Here is a 21,172-nt window from a genome sequence, read left to right on the forward strand (position 1 = left end):
AAGCTTGGTGTTTGTTTTCAGAGCATTGAACAGCGAGAGTCCTAGCTTAACTGGCACACAGGTGTTTTATGTCTGAAAGGGATTTGGCTGGGCCACCAGACAGCCTGCCTCACTGGTCGTTTGAAATCCAAGTTTGAGCAGAGAACCTCGAGTCACTCCTGCTACCATAACTTTCCAGTGTGACCAGAGAGGAGGATGTCTTTGCTTAGGCACCAGCACACAGGCAATGAGATTTACAATTCTGTCAATTTAACTTCCTCTTTAACTCCCTGACCCCTAACTCTTTCTCCATACCATTATCCTGACCTTATAAAACACCTGCGGATTTTCTCTCCCCTCCCCCCCCTCCCCCCCATTATTGCACTGCTTAGAGCAGCTCTCCCGGGCCCTGAACATTGGAACCACCTGGGGAGCTTTTCAAACTCCTGCACGCTGGGTCCCAGCCCCAGAGATCCTAATTTAATTGTCTTTGAGTGCAGCCTGGGCGCCTGGATTTAAAAAATCTTCCCAGGAATCTCCCGTGCAGCCACCACTGAGAACCTGGGGGGCCCCCCAGACTCCCTGCGCTTTCCAAAGGAACTCTCAGCTAATGCAGGCATCTCAGCTACCAGGAGAACGTGAAGGCTGCGTTCCAGGGCCCTCCCCACTGCAGGTAGCACTCTATGGCGGCAGAGGCCTCCAGCGGAGCAGGTCCTGCAACTAGTCCTCTCTCCAGGGAGTGAGTGCCAGAGGCGGGCAAGGACAGGGCAGGTCGGTATCTTGGGGGCAGAGAGGCAGCTTCCTTCAACACTACATCTGCCAGTTGGGAATGGGCCTACTCCTCTGCAAACCAAGGACTTGTCTCTGACTTCCTCTCATTCCGGCCCTCATTCTATGCCAGCTGTATCAAGGTCAGCTAATGACGGAGGGCGTGCACGCGTGGGTACAGAGAGCGACTCCGCTGCCCAGGAGCAAGGGGAGGACCCAGGGTAGATGCTTGCAACTCAAAGTGTGTTCCTCAGCTCAGCAGCGTCTCAACAGCCTTGCAGGACGTTGGGTCTCCACCCAGACCTATTCGTTAAGAACCTGCATTTCAGCAGCACGCCCACGAGGGTGAGTATCAAAGTCTGAACAAAGTTTGCGGAGCGCGGGTGCACTGCATGGAAGAGTCTGGCCTGGATGGAGAGGGCAACTCACTCCTCTCCCCGCACCGGCCTTTTTTGGTCTGTGTGTGTGGTTTTTGTGAATCTTGAGCGGCGGAGGCTGGCTGCAGGCTCCGGGCTGCACCAGGTCCGGCGGCCCCGCCCGCGCGCCCCGCCCCTCCCGGCCCCGGCCGCCGCGGTTGCTGTGGCAGCGGGGACGCGGCTCCGGCGGAGACGGCCGGGCCTCCTCCACCTTTCCCTGTTTCCGATCGCGACCCCGGGCTCCCGCCGCCGGCCCGCGGCCCCGCCATGTCCCGGGGGAGGCGCGGCAGCCGCGTGGGCGCCCTGGAGGGCGGCGGGGAGGCAGGGGCGCCCCCGGCGGCGGCGGCCGCGGCGGCCTCGGTGCCCTGGGCGGCCCCGCAGCGGCCGGAGGCGGCGGCCGAGCGGGTGCTGCTCCGGGGCATCTTCGAGATCGGGAGGAGCAGCTGCGACATGGTGCTGAGCGAGCGGGCTCTGAGGTGGCGGCCCATTCGGCCCGAGCGCCCCTCGGGTGAGTGTGCGGGTCCGAGCCTTCACCTCCCCCACTCCCCTCCTCTCTTCCCTCCCCTCTTCTTCCTCTGCTACTCCTCCCCCCTCCCATGCACCCGCCGCCGGGGTGCAAGCTTCAGCTCCTCCCTGAGCTCCTCCTCCGCCCCGCGGGGTGGGCGTCCTCCCTGCCGGTTTGGGGGGGGGACCCGGGCCGCTCCCCGGGGCCTCAGCTGCGGGCCCCTCCCGCGGGCTCTCCCCTGTGGGCACAGTCCCCGGCCACCTCACACTCAGCTCCAGCTCGGCGCCGAGAGGAAGGAATGGATCCCCCAAGGGCAAAGGCGGGAGGGGGGGGGGTGCTTTCCGCAGGCGGGAAGGTCAGCCTCCCCGCCCAGCGGATGGAGTTTCGTGGCAGATTCTGCCCGCGCTCTGCCAGGGCGAGCCGTTTACCCGGCCTCCCTGCAGGAGGGCTCCGAAGGCTAGCGGCCCTCTGCTGACTAATGAGAGTTGAGCCTCGGGGCTTTGGAGTCTCTGGACTTTTCCTTCCGTCACAGTCCCCTGCCAGTGTCTAAAGCCAAGCCCTCTTCAGGCTCAGTCTGGAAACTTTGGATTTTTGAGGTTCACTTTGGAATCATCATCATCATCGTGCTGTGTACTTGCGTTTGACTTTTATGGGCTCGAAACTTGCGTTATTTAGAACGTGTTATAATGCTGTGTTTTACGATAGAACTATTTCAAGTCTGAGTCTAGGGGTGGTTTAGAGAGAACCCTTGAGATGTGGTGCAGCCTCTTCTAGTTAAATACAAACGTATGAAATTATAAATGGCCTCCTCCCCTGTTGGAAAAGGAGACGCGGAGCACTCTTTACATTACAGAGCAGAAGAACAGCACTACTTAAAAATTTCTTGCTCAAAAGTCTAACCAACTGAAGTGGCTGAGCTAGGGGCCCAGCACATGTCAGGAGTGTGAATTCAGCATCTGTATAAGCCATGCTCATGCCACTAAAACCTTGACCTTAATTTAAATGTTTTCCGGCTTAGTGAAAACCAAGGTAGACTATCTTCTTGCCCTTCTGAGTTAAAATCTAGTATGGACAGAATTGTTCTGCTCAATTTTCAAGTCAGTTTGAATTTGGGGGATATAGAAGTTTACAATTAGACTCTAGGTTAGCCTACAAGAGCCACTTTAACCTACAATGAGGCTGAAATTTGATAGAATTAAAATGAAAGATGCAATGAGTTGTTGTACGGATTAATATTGCAATTCTGGTAAACGGAGAGGCAAATAGTGATGTGAAAGAAATGTTATTTTCTATTGAGTGGTGATTGAGGAAAAGTAGTCTTAATTAGCATTACTGTTGGTAGCATTTAAAAAGGCATCTTGACAGTTCCAACTCTAAAGGTTGCAAGTGTTGACTTTTTTTGTTTTGTTTGTTTGTTTACTTTGGCCCTAAAACCCTCTGGTTTTCTTTTTCTTCATCTAGATGTCCCACTTTTTCTTGGTAACTAACACCTAGTATGCAGAACACATTGGGCCCCTAAATTTGAAGGTACAGAAGCATCTTAGTAAGTATTTCTATTTATAGGAGAAACCAAGAGATGCTCTACTTAGTAACAAAAGATTGGGAAAAGAAAAGGAGGTATTAAGAGATGTTTAAATGTGAGAAATAGTGCCTGATGTGGAATTAGTTTACTACATGTGAGTAGAAAAGGACAAATGAAATCTGATCCAGAAACGGGAGGAAAAACTACATTCTATGTCCTTTGCCTCGACCCATGGGCACACACTAGATGTTTGTCACCTCTTCATAACCAACCCATCCCATCTCTTCAGCCTCATCTAAAAATTTGTGTCATTTGTTATACCCTCTTTCTTATTTTTTGTTTTATTTTTATTTTTTAGCCCTTGCTCTGGTGGCTTTCATGTTAGCCCAGTGATGTGCTCAGGACTCTCCTATCCTAGCCACCTCCAGCCTTGATCCTGTAAGCTTCTCTTTCTAGTGGCTGCTCTGCTTCATTTCTCACGTTCCTGCATAGATTCCTAGCAAAATTCGTTTACTCTCACTGCCTTCATTAGTTCACTTCTTAATTAGTCCTCAACCATCTGAGACCTGGCTTTGTTCTCTCACACTAAAGCTGCTCCGGCAAAGGTTAACAATCACCTTCTAATTGCACAATCATATGGACCAATATCAACCCTTACCTTTCTGGATTTCCCTTGCATTTGACTTTGACTTTGCTGCCTTGGTTTCTGTGGCATCACCAGAACCTAACTTTTCAGTCTCCTGTTTGTTTAATTTTGGTGTTCTCAAGGAGTCTGGTCTTGCTAACTATTGTCATTCATCATCTGCTCTCTGGGTTATATCATCCACTCTCAGGCCGAACATTTAATCTCTGTTTTCAGTCCTGACCTGTATACATCAGCTTGGGATTCCCACAAATTTAACACGCTTGCCTATAAGAAAAGCAACTTTTCCTGATGCTTAAAAATGTATTCCCTAACATAATTTTGGAATTTACTAATCCCTCAGTTGTTAGAATATTTAACTTTTTTAAAAATATATTTTATTGATTTTTTACAGAGAGGAAAAGAGAGGGATAGAGAGTTAGAAACATCAATGAGAGAGAATCATTGACCAGCTGCCTCTTGCACACCCCCTACTGGGGATGTGCCTGCAACCAAGGTACATGCCCTTGACTGGAATTGAACTTGGGATCTTTCAGTCCGCAGGCTGAGGCTCTATCCATTGAGCCAAACCGGTTTTGGCTTAATTTTTTTTTTTTTTTTAGGTGTGTGTAAGCTGTGGTACAATGAGTGGGGCTCCTTGAAGTTTATGCTGGATGGATATACCTGGTAGATGGCATATGTAAGTAGTGAACATGCTAGCATAATATGAGAAAGGGCAGTTAGAAGGCTCTCTGGAATATTATCTAGGCCAGGATTCAGAAGGAAAGCCCCGACTCACTCTCCCTCACTTACTACTTCTAATCAACCATTAATTCTATTCACACTATTTGCTCTCTTCCTTCACTGCCCAATCACTACCCAAATTCAGACCATTATAACCTTCTACTTGGCCTACTTTGTCACCTCCCTTGAGCCTGTATTTTAATGTCACCTTCTCAGTACAACTTTCCCTCATCATCTTTTAAATTCCTTTCTCTACACATTTTCTAGCTCCCATTACTCTCATATTCTTCAGTGGCATGTATTGTCTAAAATGCTATATAATACTTACTGTCTGTCTTCCCCACCACCACCCAGCTTTGGGGGACCCAATAGTAAGTGACACATAAATAAGGATGACTTTATAAGAGTCTTTAAAAGGCAGTGTTTTATAAAGGTGTAAGCAAGAAGTAAGGATAGTGAAGTGCTCTTGGGACTAAAAGTAGAGGGACAGGGGATTCCATTTTTAGGCCCAAAGTGTCTGAGTCTGGATTCAAAGAGACTATGTAAAGAGGGTCACTAGACAGGGGCTATGACCTTTGCTTCAGCTTGGCTGATTTCTACAGCCAATTCTGGTCCTTAGCATAAAACAAAGCCAACGGGAAGCTGGAGTGCAAGGGGACCACTTGATGGAGGTACAGAGTAGGGGAGAAAGGTGGAGGCTGGATCTAGATGGGGAAAAGGGAAGATGTTCAGAATATCTTCTTCTTTACTGTCAGTACCTTCAAAAGAGTGTATCACATGTAAACAATCAACATTTGTTGAATGAATGAATATGCTAACTGGTCTCAGGAACTATCCTATCTAATAAAAGAGTAATATGCAAATTAACCATCACTCTGCTATACCCACAAGCCATGCCCACCAGCCAATCAGAGCAAGTATGCAAATTAACCCCAACCAAGATGGCTGTGGCCACAGAGAGCAGGAGGGAGGCTTGGGTTTCCCTTTCAATGGAAGAAGCCAAGCTTTTAACACACCCTGGCAGGCCCAGGCCTCCACTCACGGGTACAAAGTTTCAATTATAGAAAGTAAAAAAATTACAACAGAAATGGTGGCAGCCACAGAGCTGGAAGAGCAGGAACTAGGGTTGCCCCAGGTGATGGAGGAAGCCAAGCTTCTGCAGCCATGGCTGGCTTAGGCCTTCACTCCAGGCTACAAAGTTTCAATTGTAGAAGGTAAATCAATTCCAGATACCAGGGCCTCTGCTTGGGTCACCAGGGGGTGTGGCTGACCTGCAAACTGCCACAGGCCCCTCGCCCAGGCCACCCCACGCCCCAAGGGAACCCCCACCCTGATTTGGGACACCCTTCAGAGCAAACCAGCTGGCCCCCATCCATGCACCAGGCCTCTATCCTATCTAATAAAAGAGTATTATGCAGATTGACCATCGTTCCAATACAGAAGATGGCTGCCCCCATGTGGACAAAAGATGGCCACCACAAGATGGCCAGCAGGAGAGGGCAGTTGGGTGGGACCAGGCCTGCAAGGGAGGGCAGTTGTGGGCAATCAGGCAAGCAAGGGAGGGCAGTTGGGAGGCATCAGGCCTGCAAGTGAGGACTGTTGGGGGTGATCAACCTTGCAGGAGAAGGCAGTAAGGATGACCAGATTAGTGAAGGAGGGAAGTTGGGGGCAAACAAGCTGGCAGGGGAGCAGTTAGACATCAATCAGGCTGGCATGAGACTGGTTAGGGTGTGATCAGGCTGGCAGGCAGAAGTGGTTAGGGGCAATCAGGAAGGCAGGCAGGTGAGCAGTTGGGAGCCAGCAGTCCTGGATTGTGAGTCAGATATCCCTCGAGGGGTCCCAGATTGGAGAGGGTGCAGAATGCGGAATTGGAGAGGGTGCAGAAATTGAGGGACACCCCCCACCTCTGTGCATGAATTTCGTGCACCAGGCCTCTAGTTGCATCATAATCTGATTACAACACTGCTATTTAAGGAAAGCAACCTTTTCTGATGCTGAAAAATAACATCTGGTCTTGTATTCCCTCACACATTCTCTTTCTCTCTCTCTCTCTCCCTCTCTCTCCCTCTCCCACCCCCTCCTCTGTCTCACACTGGGAACTTTGTCATTTACTCATGAAAAGCACATAAGTAGACCCAAAAGCACTATAGGGTCTTTCTACGCTTCCTACTCCAGCTGTCTGTAATGTGCTCCCATTAAGAGTGGCATCACCTGGAAGAGACCATTCCCTCCCCTTTTGTTAAAGAAGCATCAGAAATCTCTTCATTTTGTTTAATTTAATTAATTAATTTATTTATTTATGGATCAGCAAGGCAAATTTACTCTTGTGCAGAAGAGAGCTGTTGTCAGCTGGAAATTATGGGCAAACACCAGAATTCTTTTTAAAAATAAATTCTTGCCGAAACTGGTTTGGCTCAGTGAATAGAGCGTCAGCCTGCGGACTGAAGGGTCCCGGGTTTGATTCCGGTCTAGGGCATGTACCAGTAGGGGGTGTACAAGAGACAGCTGATCGATGATTCTCTCTCATCGATGTTTCTAACTCTCTATCCCTCTCTCTTCCTCTCTCTCTATATATATAAAAAAAAATCAATAAAGTATATTTAAAATAAATAAATAAATTCTTCAGCTGAAGTTGGCCCACTTCTCCATTGGTAGCATCGTGGCCAGAGGTTTCATCTTGCTCAGCTGCAGGATAGACTGTACCAACCAGGGCACAGATTGGCCAGGATGTCAACTGTGTGCACCAAAGGACACCATCTGTTCAGAAGGTACTGTATTGCCTACAGTGGTGCCTAGTGAACTTTAGATTGGAATCTCAGATTATAGCCATTTTACTTGTGGAATAATACATATGTTTTCTCATGTTAATATAAAGTCATTAACAAGTTAGCTGTCTGTGAACGCAGAGGAAGCAACATCCTAAAACATCCCCTGGAAGAGGGATCAGGCTAGTTCTGTGAGACCCAGTGAGAAAGGCAGGCAAGACTGGATGGTAAGACCCTGCCCAGGCAGAGCTGACCAGGAGGAGTGCCACAGGGTGGAGGATAGCCCTCAAAAGAGTGCCCGGGACTGGGCGGAAGGTGTCAAAAATTGAGAGCTCAGAAAAGTGGATGCCATAGACCAGTTTGCCTATTTTATAATTTAGCCCTCGGCTTGTGCTGTAACTGAATCAGTGTGAAATGATTTCAAAGCATCACTGATTGCTTGTTGGCATTTTCCCAAATCTCAACCAAGGACAAACTTCTAGGAACATGTGCTTACCAAGTGGTAAGCTTCTCCCTGAAATGTTAGATTGGAATAGAAAAATACAGGATTTTTGTGCCTCCCCACAGCAGAATCTGGATTATAGTGTTTTTATCTGTTTCCCACAAAGGAAAAACTACTGATAGAGACAGTTAGTAATGGGTAGGACTGGACTATATTAAACTCATATTTTTGTACATTTAAGAATGATCAATTTTAAGGATCTCTGACAGGAATGCCAAAATGTCCACAAGTCTTGCCCCTCCCCTCCCTTTTTCCTTCTCCCCTCTCCTCTTATCCTTCTCCCCTCTCCCCTTATCCTTCTCTCTCTCCTTCTTCCTCCCAGCTCCCTCCTTCCCCTCTCCCTTCTCCCCTCTCCCCAGTCCCCTTCTCTTCTCTCTCTCCTGTCTCACACTGGGAACTTTATCATTTACTAATTGGAAAGCACCTAAGTAGACCCTAAAGCACTATAGGGTCTTTCTAAGCTTCCTACTCCAGCTGTCTGTAGTGTGCTCTCATCTGTGGTGTAGGAAGGGTTTCAGGAGTGGGCACCGAAGGACCCTCGGTTTTGTCTCCGCAGTCACAGGGGTGTGACTGACTTTGGGCAAGTCATTTACCAATTCTGAGTTACAGTTTCTTCATCTGCAAAATGAGGCATTTGTATTATGTGGTTTCCAAGAAGCATCAACTCTGAAGTTGCATTGTAAAGAGAATACCGTTTGTATAGACTTTAAGTGTTAGGATGGATATCATCATAAATGAAGGAAGTCTGAATAAGGTTTGAGTGACCCATGGGGTCCACCGCCTGCTGTGTGTGGAGGAGTGTTGCATTTTACAGTCAGAGCCTTGCAGCCCTAATAAATGTCTGATTAGAAGACCCACATGAGAAAAACGAGCCGAGTCCCTTGCTCCCCTTCCCCAGCTTTGGGGCATACTGGTGAGAGCTGAGCCATCGGCTCAGTGCAGGTCCTGCCTTTGGAAAGGAAGAAGCCATTATCTATAGACAGTTGTTGGTCAAGGCCAGACATAAGCAGATCTTTCATAATGGACAAAAGGACTATGGTATCCTTTCTTCCTGCTGCTTCATTTCCTGTGCTCTCGAATCAGATTTCAGAGTAAGGATTTTATTATGTTTGCTTAGCACTTGAATATAATGTTTTAAATATTTCTAAAAATAAAATGTGGGTTTCAAATCTTAATTATGGTTTATAAGCCTCTCTTTTTCATAGACTTACTACCTCGGGTTACATCGTTTCACCTTATGCTTTTTCAAAGGGTTATTACTGCCACGACTCCGAGCTCAGCTGGCTAGGAGCAGCAACTCGGAAATCTGAGGGAGCTGCTCTGCCACACGAGGTCTTGGCAGCGTTTCTTTGAGAAGAGGGTTAAATTGGTTCTCTGGTGCTTTAAGTTTACATAAACATTTATTTGCTGGAAACTTAGCAACGTGAAGGGCGATGTGGAAAAATGTGAAAATGAGAAAAACAATCAATTTTAAAACAACAAGAGCTAGTGATTATGTGGGACTTAGCAGAGCTGGGTGCATTCTGAGCACTAATCTGCCTAAGCTGTGGGGGAACAGATGTACGTGAAACAGATCCAGTCTTCTGTTGTGTACGTCCAAAGTGAGACATCTGTCGGTGGGCCGTGTGGTCAGAAATAATGGAAGCAGGGGTTAAACCCCAAAATGACCTATTACTCATGTGAATTATTGAAGAGCTAATTACTCAGTAAAACATGATGCTTTGATTCACTGTGCTACATATTAAGAATAAATTTTAAAACTTGGTAGTGTGTTTCTAAAGCTGTCAAATTGGAAGGAATTTGTAAAAGATGGTTGTGAAAAATCAAGCTTACCAAGTAACTGCATGTTCTGCATATGAAGTTTTTAAACTTATTTAAATGCTCTGAAAGGCCTGTTAACCGGTTGTATACATACTAGAGGTCTGGTGCACAGGTTTGTGCACTGGTAGGGTCCCTCAGCTTGACCTGCGGGGAGCAAGCGAAACTGGCAGTCCAACGCCCCCTGCCGTTCCTGCCTGCCGCTGCACCTGCTCCTGCTCATCCTGGCCCTGCTGCACCTGCCACAGGCTCACGCCCAGTCAGTCCCGATGGGGAGAGGCTTGCGCCAACACCGCAGCATTGGCGCTCATCAGCTGTGAGTCCGCTGTGGGAGCATACCGACCACCAGGGGACAGCTTCTGCATTGAGCGTCTGCCCCCTGCTGGTCAGTGTGCATCATGGTGACTGGTGGATCAGTTGTTTAGGCTTTAAAATATATATATATATATATATATATATATATATATATATATATATATATATATATACACACACACACACACACACACACACACACACACACACATATATATATTAATGTAGATTGCGTAAAACTCATCTTGTATAAATATTAGCTTTTTTATTAAAGTAAAACTGGTCTATTTGGAACAACAAATGTGGAGTGAATCTCTACATCATGACTGTTTGAATGAGTGTTCTGCAATGGTGGAATGCTCTGTGTCTGAATGTTGGAAACCATTGCCACCAGCCACATGCAGCTATTAACTGAGGAACTGAATTTTAATTTTATTTAATTTTAATTTAATTTTAAATTTAGTAGCCACATTGTAGCTAGTGGTAACTACAGTTTTAAAGACTTGAGAGTTGAAAATGTTTATTTCCTTTATTCCAGGGAACTTAATCTTTATCTTAAAAGATATATTAAAAAATTTAAAATCTCCATTTCTATGGAAAGATACAGTTTTCAAATGATTAGCCTCAACATAGAACTGATCTGCTCATACAATCTGAGCTGCTGATTTAAAGGTAAAACTGATGAGTCCAGAAAATGGGAGTTTGAAGGAAATGAAATTTTACACTCACTGTTTGCATGCAAACCAGAAGTTGAGGACTCTTACTTAGTGTAATGAATGACTGAACCCAGAGGCAGGGAGGCAGGCAGATATGCATACAAAAATAAATAAATAAATAAAATAAATTAAAAAATTGGCACAGTGCTATGGACTTATGGTAAACCTAAAGATAAGTATAAAGTAATATACCAGCTGAAATTCCCATGTATATTCCAAGATTTTCATCAGAAACAGTGTTCTGGAAACTATTATACCACGGCTGCTGAACAGCAGTGTCCAGTGTTTGACTAAAAATAGTGAACATTTATTGATATTTACTCTGCCAGGTCCTGTGCTAAGTATCTTATCTGTTTAATCCTCCCAACAAGACTATGTAGTCTAGATAGGATTTTTATCCCTGGGGCCCAGAGTTGTTGAATAGCTTGCCCAAAATCATGCTAGTAATGGAGTTGCTGGGATTCAACGCCAAGCCATCTGAACCCAGAGCCACGCTGTACCCATTCTGTTATACTGCTTTCTCAGTCAAGCAAGAAAGAATACTCCCTCATGCATCAGGAGTCTGATGTCTAAGTTAGTGATAGTGTTGCATCATAGTCCAAACTAATATGCTTATATGCATGCATGCAAGTTCTTCATTTGATCTCTTGCCTCCCCCTCCTTAACCCTCCCCAGTCTTCCCGCTGTAGTTTAACAGTCTGTTCAATGCTTGTCTGCCTCTGTATCTGTCTTTGTTCATCAGTTTATAATGTTCTTTATTATCCATAAATAAGTGAGATCATTGGTATTTTTCTTTCACTGGCTGGTTTATTTCAGTTAGCATAATGCTCTCCAGTTCCATCCGTACTATTGCACATGGTAAGAATTCCTTTTTTTTTTTCCCCCACAGCAGCGTAGAATTCCATTGTGTAGAAGTACCACAATTTTCTAATCCATTCATCTGCTGATGGGCATTTAGGCTGTTTCCAAATTTTAGCTATTGTAAATTGTGCTGTTATGAACATAGGGGGGCATATGTCATTTCTGATTGGTGTTTCTCAAGTACTGTATTTTAAAGATACTTGGAATCATTCCCATTTATGATGTTATACCTCCAACTCAATGTGCAAAATTATTTGTTTCATTTTGGTTTTGTTCTGTAATTATGTAAAACTAGAGGCCTGGTGCATGAAATTCATGTACTGGGGGGTGGGGTGGGGATGTCCCCTCAGCCCAGCCTGCACCCTCTCCAATATGGGACCCTTTGGGGGATGTTTGACTGCTGGTTAAGGCCCTATCCTGGGGATTAGGCCTAAACCGACAGTCAGACATCCCTCTCACAATCCTGAATTGCTGGCTCTTAATTGCTCACCTGCCTGTCTACCTGGTCACCTCTAACTGTGCTCCCTGCTGGCCTGGTTTCCCCAACTTCCCCTTCTGCTGGCCTAGTCACCCCTCACTGTCTGCCCCCCAGCCTAATTACCTCCAACTGCACCCCCCTGCTGGCCTGGTTGCCCCTAACCCCTCACCCCTGCTGGCCTGGTCACCCCATGCAGCCTGCTGTTCAGTTGTTTCGTTGTCCCTCACTAACCCCCCTGCTGGTCTGGTCACCCCATGCAGCCTGTTTGTTTAATCATTTACTCATTTCTCACTATCCTCCCTGCTGGCTTGGTCATGGGCAGCCATCTTGTGAGGGCATGAGGGTTAATTTACACATTACCTTTTTATTATATAGGATGTTTATATGGTTCCAAAGTTAAATCCACTAAACAAGTCTTATTCTGAGAAGTATAACTTATCTGTGTTTCTTTTAGCATTTTTCTTTCTCCTTATTATAGGAAAGATTCTTTTTTTAAGTTTTTTATTATTTTATTTTTAAAATATAAGCAAATATGTACATACTAGTGGCCTGGTGTGCAAAATTCGTGCACATTAAAAGGGGATTAAGAGGAAATAATTTAACATTGCTATTTGCACTTTCTCTACAATAGAATGCAGAGATGAAAGAAAATTAGTAAAATGTATATGAAAATCTTCCTCCTGTCAGAGTCTGTAATGCAACACCGGACCCAGACTCAACTTCCCACCCACCCATGTGTACCTCAAAATCAATGAGACCCAGACTCCCCCCAACCCCCAATTGGGTTAGATCCAAACCTGACTGGTCCCACCCTTGTCAAGCCCCATCAGGAGGGGGACACAGCCTCAGGTCCCCTTTCCTGCACTGGAGGCACACCCTGAAGTCCCCCAGCCCGGGTGGAGGTGGGGGGCATGCCTGGAGGTCCTCTGTCAAGTCCTGCTGGGTGGGGGCCACAGCCTCAGGTCCCCCGGCCCAGGGTGAGAGGAGCAGCCTGAGGTCCCCTGGCCTAGCATTGGGGTGGGGGGTGTTGCACCTTGAGGTCCCCCATCAAGCCCTGCTGGGTGGGGGGCATGGTCTGAGGTCCCCCAGCCTGGCACCAGAGTGGGGGCACATGGACCGCGGTTCCCCAGTCTGGTGCTGGAGTGGGGGAGTAGCCATCTTTATGGTGGAGTGATGGTCTATTTGTATATTCCCTCTTTGTTACATAGGATAGTCTTGTTCTTACTCCACCTCTACTTTCTTAAATGCATGTGGGTCTTGAAAAATGATTGGAGTTGGCTACACAAAAGAAGTAAGGAAACATATCTAGAAAAATAATATTTTAGAAAAAAAATCTCAAGAGAGAATGCTTTGACCTATTTGGAAAATAAAACTGTGGTCTGTAGTGTACATTCGTGGGGGGAGATGACAGTGCTTTGTGATAAGTTAGTAGTTTGTCTAAGGCTTTGAAGGTCATAGTAGGAAGTTGGGGTCTTAACCTGAGGGTTGAATAAGGAGTGGCAAAAGCCAAGTGTCAGAAGAAAGCAGGTTTTTGTTTTCTAACGCGAGTGAGTTTGGGTTTTAGAGAGGCCGTCGTGGGGACAGGATGGGTTTTAAAAGGGCTCTTCATTGCGTCACCCTTTTCAGTGACCCATGTATCCAGGGATGGATCCAGGAGGCAGTGTGTACGTAGCAGGGAGAATGGAGTGGTGAGTCCGAATGAAGGAATATTGTCAGAGCATTTGAAGGATGTGGGACTTGAGAGAAAGGAGAGAAACAAGGGCGATGCTGAGATCTTAGCTCAGACAATGAAATGAAGAGTGGACACTGTTAAAGTGAATTCTCAGATTTGCAAAATGAGAAGCATTTTACTTGAAACGTGTTCTACAAAGCACCAGCTACGCCAGTGGCTAGCAAAAGGTCCAAACAGGAGGGACATTGACAGGTTGGAAAAGACATAAGCTGGAGTAATCTCTCCTGAAGGATTGTCAAGTGAACCCTATGGAGTGTAAGATCAGGGTTTTCATGAGCCTCAGACTCTCTCCCCTGTGTCTGGTTTCTTTTAGGTTGAGATCACTTTAAAAAAGTTTAAATCTATTTTCAGGAAGCATTAGTCAATAAATATTGGTAAATAAATTTTTTTTGTATAGCTGTAATATTTTTGGCATTATTAAAATATAAAGTCAGTGAAATAATTTAAAGAATGTAAATTCTTATATGTAGAAAAACTGTTTATATGTTATTTTAAACTAAAAAAATCTTTTACTATATAAAATCTCTATGCTTTTTTTTGGGGGGGGGTGTGTCTAATAATGTTTTCCAAATAAAATTTTTATGTTTAGTAAAGGTTACAAACACATAATTCAAAGTACTTTCTAGTGTCCATCTGTGCAGAAAGCATAAGATCAATAAAACTGAGCAGCTGTTAGGATGTATTAGTTTCCTTATATTTTAGGCATGTTTTCATGTGTTGAAAGTGTAAAGGGAAGACAGGATATGTATTGTTGTGGTTATCACTATACAGATGAGAACGTACAGTGAAAATCTTGGTGCATATATTTTTAAAGTCCCATTCATAGCGTACTTATTTTAGGTAATATTTCTTTTAAATACTCGGAGTAAATTAAACATCGTAGATAATGTTCTTTTGTCATATAATTTGATTTATAATAAGCTCTTAATTTTAAAGTAGAAATAAGTTTTTCTCTAGAAATTGCATTTTTGTTTATTAGAATTAACTTTTTTCACATTTGGGGAAAAATATGTGTTGATAGAATGAAAGACAAATCTAGCACTTTGCAAGTTTGAATGTTTTACACTGGGACCAAACCTACTCTGTTAATGGGGTTTCTGCCCTGGAAAGTTTATGAGGTGATCCTAGTTTTACTCAAATCTGCATGAAAAGTATGTGCCTTCATGTGCAAAGTGGTCTTTCAAATTTAACTTCCCTGGAGTATAAGTTCCAACAGTTAGTTTGGAAAGCAGTGGGATGTGTTTTGGCTTTGACTTTTCAAAAACCTTCAGTCAATAACATTTAGTTAACATCAGTTGTGTACATTGTGTATTTTGGGGTGATATGATGAGTTCCAAATATTCTAGAAGTTCTAAGACTTCTGTGGTTGAAACTGAAAATATACTTACTAAACTATGAGCTCCTTTACATTAAAATAATGATTCAGTTACCTATTGTTTAACTACTGCGTATGGGACACCCAGTTTGAAATGGTTGATGTTGAAGTGAATAATTCTTTTAAAAAAAAAAATATCATCATTATTAAACATATTGCAGATGTCCTTTTTCCTTCCCCCCGTTTACCCCTATCCACCCTGCTCCTGTCCTTAAACTCACCAAGTATTATTGTTAGCTTTGAAAATAACAGCCATCTTCACTGTCATCCTTGAGTAGACTGAAGAAATCAGAAAACTCACTTTGAAGGCCACTTTAATATTCTTTATTTAATATAAACACTTTAATATTTTTATTGGTTAATATGCTGCCTTCATATGAGAATAAATAAAACCAGTTAAACACAAACTCTGATTATTCAACATACTACCGGTATCTTGTTCATTTTTCTGCTAAACAATACTATGCCCTCTATAAATATTCTAATTTCATTTTTTCCTCTTTCATAAAAGCACTGGTCATTACTACTGCCACTGATGCTCATTTGTCCGCGCATACTGTTGCAACATAATGTGTTGTGCATTTGATACGGATATTACCATATTGCCATAAGGAGCTGCTATTATTTTAGACACCAACTGATTCCATGATAGTGTCAGATTTCTTTAACATATGCTTATGTTTTTGTACAAATGACCCCGAGAAACATCTGCTAGTTTTGTGGTGGTATCTACTGTTTCCTTTTTAGAATTTGACCTGCCAGTCACTTTTTAATGTGAATATACAGTATTTCATTAGAGTGGGCTCACTTTCTGGTTTTCCATGCTATTGATATTAATTAACAATTTGAGACAGCCTAATGGCATAATTCAGAAATTGAAGCTGCCTGTACGCATTATTTTAAAAGTAGCTTTGATTTTTTTTAGTCATTGATACTTTAAAATAGAAAAGTGCCCTTTTAATGGATCCTTTAGGATCCAAAAAGATAGGTCCAAAATTGCTTCCTAAAGGGTCTGAATGTACTCATTGAATTTTCCAAAAGTGTGTAGGAGTCGTGGTGTATTATTGGTTAGTTCATAACCTGTGCTGATTGCTAGTCCTTCTTAGTATCTTTGATGAGAGTGTAAAAGCTGACGAAGGAAAAGGAAGTGAAATTTCTATAAAGTTGTGAAATCCTTGCTCAGGAGACTAGAAAGTATCCAGAGAGCTGAGCAGAGTGCTGAGCCACTGGTCTCCCTCTTACTGGCTTTGTGATGACCTTGCCTAAGAAGCAGGGATCACAGATTTCCATGGTCTGGCATTTTCTTTTCTGTTTTCCTCTTTGTTTGATCTGTTCTTAAAGACAGCTGTTTATTCGAAGGAAGCAATATGACTGCATATTTAGGGTTCTTTAACCTGAAACATCAACAAAGCGAAGAACAAACAAAACTTGCTTTGAATAGCAATATCTGTCCTTGCTTTCCAGTGGAACATATATAGATTCTTCCCAGTTCCCTTTATTTTTCTAAAGGACCTTATAAGATTTTTAATACCTACACACCATCCCAAATCTAAACCCAATAAAGTAAATACTATACATAAAGACTATGGTCCTTAATCACACTATATTCCTGTGTAGTTAAGATAATAACTAGAACATCTCACTTCTCTGTCTTACTCATCAGCCTCTGAGCACCGGCTGTTGGACTCCTTCAGACTCGAAGCATGACATCGTTCTCATCTTTGTGCTCGTTCGGCTGCCCTTGCTGCTCTTACTCTCCCTTCGTCCCCTGGGTGACTGATGTCATCAGGACAACCTTCTGTCTCCCACTTGTCATCACTTGGCTGAAACTGAGTGAGGTCCTTGCCAGCCACCTTAGGGTGCTGGGTCTGCTGGGCTCCAGGTTTGGCCCCGGGAGATCTGTGTGCCTTCCACGCCAGCACTCAGTTCTGTGCGGGGTGACAGGGTGACTGAAAGATTCTTTTCAGTGATAAAACCCACATGGGGCTGTGCTAAGTGCCTAAGTGGCTTTCTTTTCGGCCTGAAATAGGAGAGGTAGGTGCCTCCAAGTCCCTTGAGAAAGAGGGATTTCCCTCAGCCTTCTGGGCTCAACATTCAACCATTTAAGTGGGCTGGTTGTTGGACCCAAAGGGGAATGTAATTTCCCCCCAGTTGTGCTTTAGTTTCTCCCTCTGTGACTGATGATGAGTAGGACCAACGAAGGGAAGTCCCCAGCGACTTGTCTTGTCTCTTGTACAGCAGGCCATTCACTTCAGTCACAGCTTCCCACTGTTCCTGTTCCTCCTCCCATCTGTCCACGGCTCGGGAGAAACCACAGGGATGGGGAGGACTCTCTTAAAAAAAGATTTTCAGGTACTGGGTATATCTAGAGTCACATTTGAAGTATAAACAATTGAGCAATTTTCATTACTGCTTCCTGTACTTTTTTTTTTTTTACTAGTTTTGAAATATATATATATATATATATGTGTGTGTGTGTGTGTGTGTGTATACATATATATGTATATACATATATATGTATATATATATATATATATATATATATATATATATATATATATATATTTTTTTTTTACAGCGAGGAAGGGGAGGGATAGAGAGAAACATCGATGAGAGAGAAACATTGATCAGCTGCCTCCTGCTCACACCATACTGGGGATGTGCCCACAACCAAGTACATGGCCTTGACAGGACTGAACCTGGGACCCTTCAGTCCGCAGGCCCACGCTCTATCCACTGAGCCAAACCAGTGAGGGTATTAGTTTTTAATACAAGGAATTTTGTCTGTATTATCATAGGGTGGGGAGGTAGGGAACAGAATGAAATAAATTTCCATGAACTTTGTGTGGTGTCTAGTATGATATCATGAACAGGTGGGCCCATAATTGTTTATTTGATGCTCTTTTTAAGAAGTTAATTATATCATGAATAATAACCAGATTAATTTGTTGAAACATTCTTTAGGAAATCTTGCATGCATGTTCACTAGAGAAACTTGGGATTTATCCCTTAAAGGACAAGGCTCTGTCTTATTTTTAATAAGATACACTCTTTATAATTAAAACAAAATCCCAGTGTTAAGGGATTACTGTCTTAAATAATTGGAGTTATTTCCTTTGTTTCCCTGATCTCTGTATATGAGAATAAATCTAATGGTATCTTAGGATAATACATATTTCTAGATTAAATAGTTCTGTTAACCACTGCATTTTAATAATGCCCCTCAAGGTTTTTGGATGAAAACATAGGAAAAATGCAAGGTCAGGACCTTACTTTATTTTCCATTGACCACCCTCCACCCCACACCTGCCCCTCCCAGGCAGGCCTTCACCACACTATAGTCTGTACCCATGGTCTATGCATATATGCATATAAGTTTCCTAGTTAATTTCTGCTCCCCCTTCCCTTTGAGATTCTTCAGTCTGTTCCATGCTTCTATGTCTTTCCCTCTATTTAGTTAATTTTGTTCGTTAGAGTCCACATATGAGTGAGATCATGTGATACTTACCTTTCTCTGCCAGGTTTATTTTGCTTAGCATAATGCTCTCCAGGTCCCTTACTTTAGGTTTGGGAGAGGCAAAAGGACAGAAACAGATTAAGAACAATAGAAGCTGTGGAAACACTTTTTCGATGATGATGAATTGATCTTTGCAATACAGTATTCAAAAATATAAATTCATTATTTGCATAATTTTATTTAACTCTACCCTCAAATACTATATTTAGAGCTACACACACACACACACATATATAATTTCAGATAAATACTTTCCTAAAATAATATTTTAGTGTCTGAAGATAATTTAGTTTAAAAAATGGTTAGGGTTAAAATGTTGGGCGGGGGGAAGGGGGGGAAAGAAAGCACATACAAATGTCCTGCACTATTGTTACTTTTAAGAAAAATTACCAGAATAAGCTTTGTTCCCCTTCTCTTTTTTGTCCCCATACTCCCAGCCCCTTTCTGATACTCCTAAATCATGTGTGAGCTCTGGAGAGGACAGCATTAGGGTAAGTGGTAAGAAGTGGAGTGTTTTGCTCAGGGCAAAGTTTTTCTCCATATGGGACCTTTTAAAACCCTCCCTTCGGCTCCTTAAATCGGCTCCTTAAATTGGATCCGAGCTCCCAGGGAGCAGCATTAGCAGCAGGCTGGGGCTGGGGGTGGGGGTGGGGCTGGGGGGAGTAGGGCTGGAGGGTGGTGGAGATAGATGAAGGGCTGTTTTTCTGGTTGGTCCCTTCTGGGCTTTTCAAAGGGATCTGTTTCTCCACTTAATCCGGGGTCAGTCTTGACCCTTTTTCTAGGAGTTGCTGTACTGGGTCCTCCTGGGTTTGGAAGTTCAAGGAGGCACAGTTTCTAGTTCCAATACAGACCTTTTTTAAAAACAACAACAACATGCTTTTATTCATTTTTAGAGAGTGAGAGGAAGGGAGAGGAATACTGTTAAGAAACATCGACAAGAGAGAAACATCATAGATTGGCTGTGTTCTGCATGCCCTTACAGGGAATCGAACCGTGATCTCTTGGTTTCTGAGTCACGCAACTACTGAACCACACCAGCTGGGCCAGTATAGACTAAAGAACCAGGGGGACAGAAATATGAAGACTTTTGAGAGATGCTCTGTTTGATTTTGCAGAAGGGCAACATGAGAAACATTGTAAATGCTACTTCCAGATCTTCCACAAGTTTCTCAGTGACCTTCATCTGTCCTCTCTGGGCCTGACTGCATCCCTTGCTGTCTTGATTCATCCGTAAGACAATTGTCCTCCCAATATCACTCTAGAAATCAAATTAGTAAATAAACTAAGTGATTACTTGATGTTCTTAAAAGGACACCAGACCTACCAGATTAGGGCACCATCCCTATAACCAAATTTAACCTCAATTACTCGTTAAAGGTCCTATCTTCAAATACGGTCACAATTCAACATAGGAATTTTGGGGAGACAATTCAGTCATAGCAGGTGGATTTCCTATAATTCTCCTTAGGCTAAACTTTTCCAAGCCTGAAAAGAGTTTTATCCTTTCTTCCCCACAAATTTCTGTTAACAGTGAGGTGAGGTGTTCTTTATTTTTTTTATTTTATTCTCTTTTATTTATTTTTTTCAATGTAAAGGTAACCATATATTAACACTGAGATGTAAGAATTGTTAGGAGTCAAGCGAGCTATTAAAATTGTTTGAGGAGATGGGTTATTTTTCACATATTAAGTGAACTTGGGTATTCTAATCAGGCTAGAGGCAACCCAAACAGCAGTCTTTTAGTTATGTAATAGCAACAGTAGCCGTTCTGAAAGATGGTGAGATACACTTGAATATCACTATCACTGTCACGAGTTTGCTTGTCCTCCTAGAGTATTCTGAAAGCATGATGAACTCATAACTTCAGGTTATTTTGGGGTCTATGATTACTAATGCTTGTTAAGAGATGACCATGTCTGATTATTTCCCCCAGGTATTAAGGGATTATTTCAGATTTTGGTACTAAAATCAGTGTTCGCTTATCTTTATATATTCCTGGTGTACCTTGCCAATAAATAGTTATCTTGCCCATATTGGGATGCTCTTAGGACTATCAGATACCTGGGGCAGCCTTAAAAGGTCAGGCAGAGAAGTAATTTGGGTCAACATTGCTCTGCTTTTTTCAAGTCTGAACAATTCACTTTTATGGCACAATCAAAATACTGACCTACATTTAAAAGTGCAACACTGCCCTATCTGTTACATAAATCCATTGTGCTATCAAAGGTGAGACACAGAAAAGCGGTCGCTAGTATTATTTCCTCTGATGACCTTGATTATTGGTTGCTTTTCTTTCTTTTTTTGGTTACATGGTCTACTTCTGAGAGATAACTGAAGTAGAAAAGTCACTAAGACTCCTATATGCAATCGGAGTAAAATGATTCTCAAGATTACAAAGTAATGATATGGAAAAATATAATGACTGTTAAAATTTATCTAAATAAGGACTGAAATATGTTAATCCTATTTAGAAATACAGGAGTAGGAAAAAGTGGGTTTATAGTTTATGTGGAAAATAATACAATAGATAATAATAT

At 43.2% G+C, this 21,172-nt stretch overlaps 1 protein-coding gene across 3 annotated transcripts in view; it reads left to right on the forward strand.

The window, feature by feature from the left end:
- Positions 1 to 1,284: 1,284 nt before the first annotated feature.
- CERKL (ceramide kinase like) overlaps positions 1,285 to 21,172 on the forward strand; it is an 86,034-nt gene continuing 66,146 nt past the window's right edge. For 2 of the 3 annotated variants that reach the window (XM_045575279.1, XM_036421590.2), the window contains exon 1: positions 1,286 to 1,671. In XM_045575279.1, coding sequence (XP_045431235.1) covers positions 1,431 to 1,671 — 241 coding nt within the window. In that variant the 5' untranslated portion in view covers positions 1,286 to 1,430. Of the gene's footprint in view, positions 1,672 to 21,172 lie in introns of all 3 variants that reach the window. The other variant, XM_045575280.1, reaches the window with a different exon arrangement.

The sequence above is a fragment of the Pipistrellus kuhlii genome, unplaced genomic scaffold, assembly GCF_014108245.1.
Source record: "Pipistrellus kuhlii isolate mPipKuh1 unplaced genomic scaffold, mPipKuh1.p scaffold_m20_p_7, whole genome shotgun sequence".
NCBI classification, from domain to species: Eukaryota; Metazoa; Chordata; class Mammalia; order Chiroptera; family Vespertilionidae; genus Pipistrellus; species Pipistrellus kuhlii.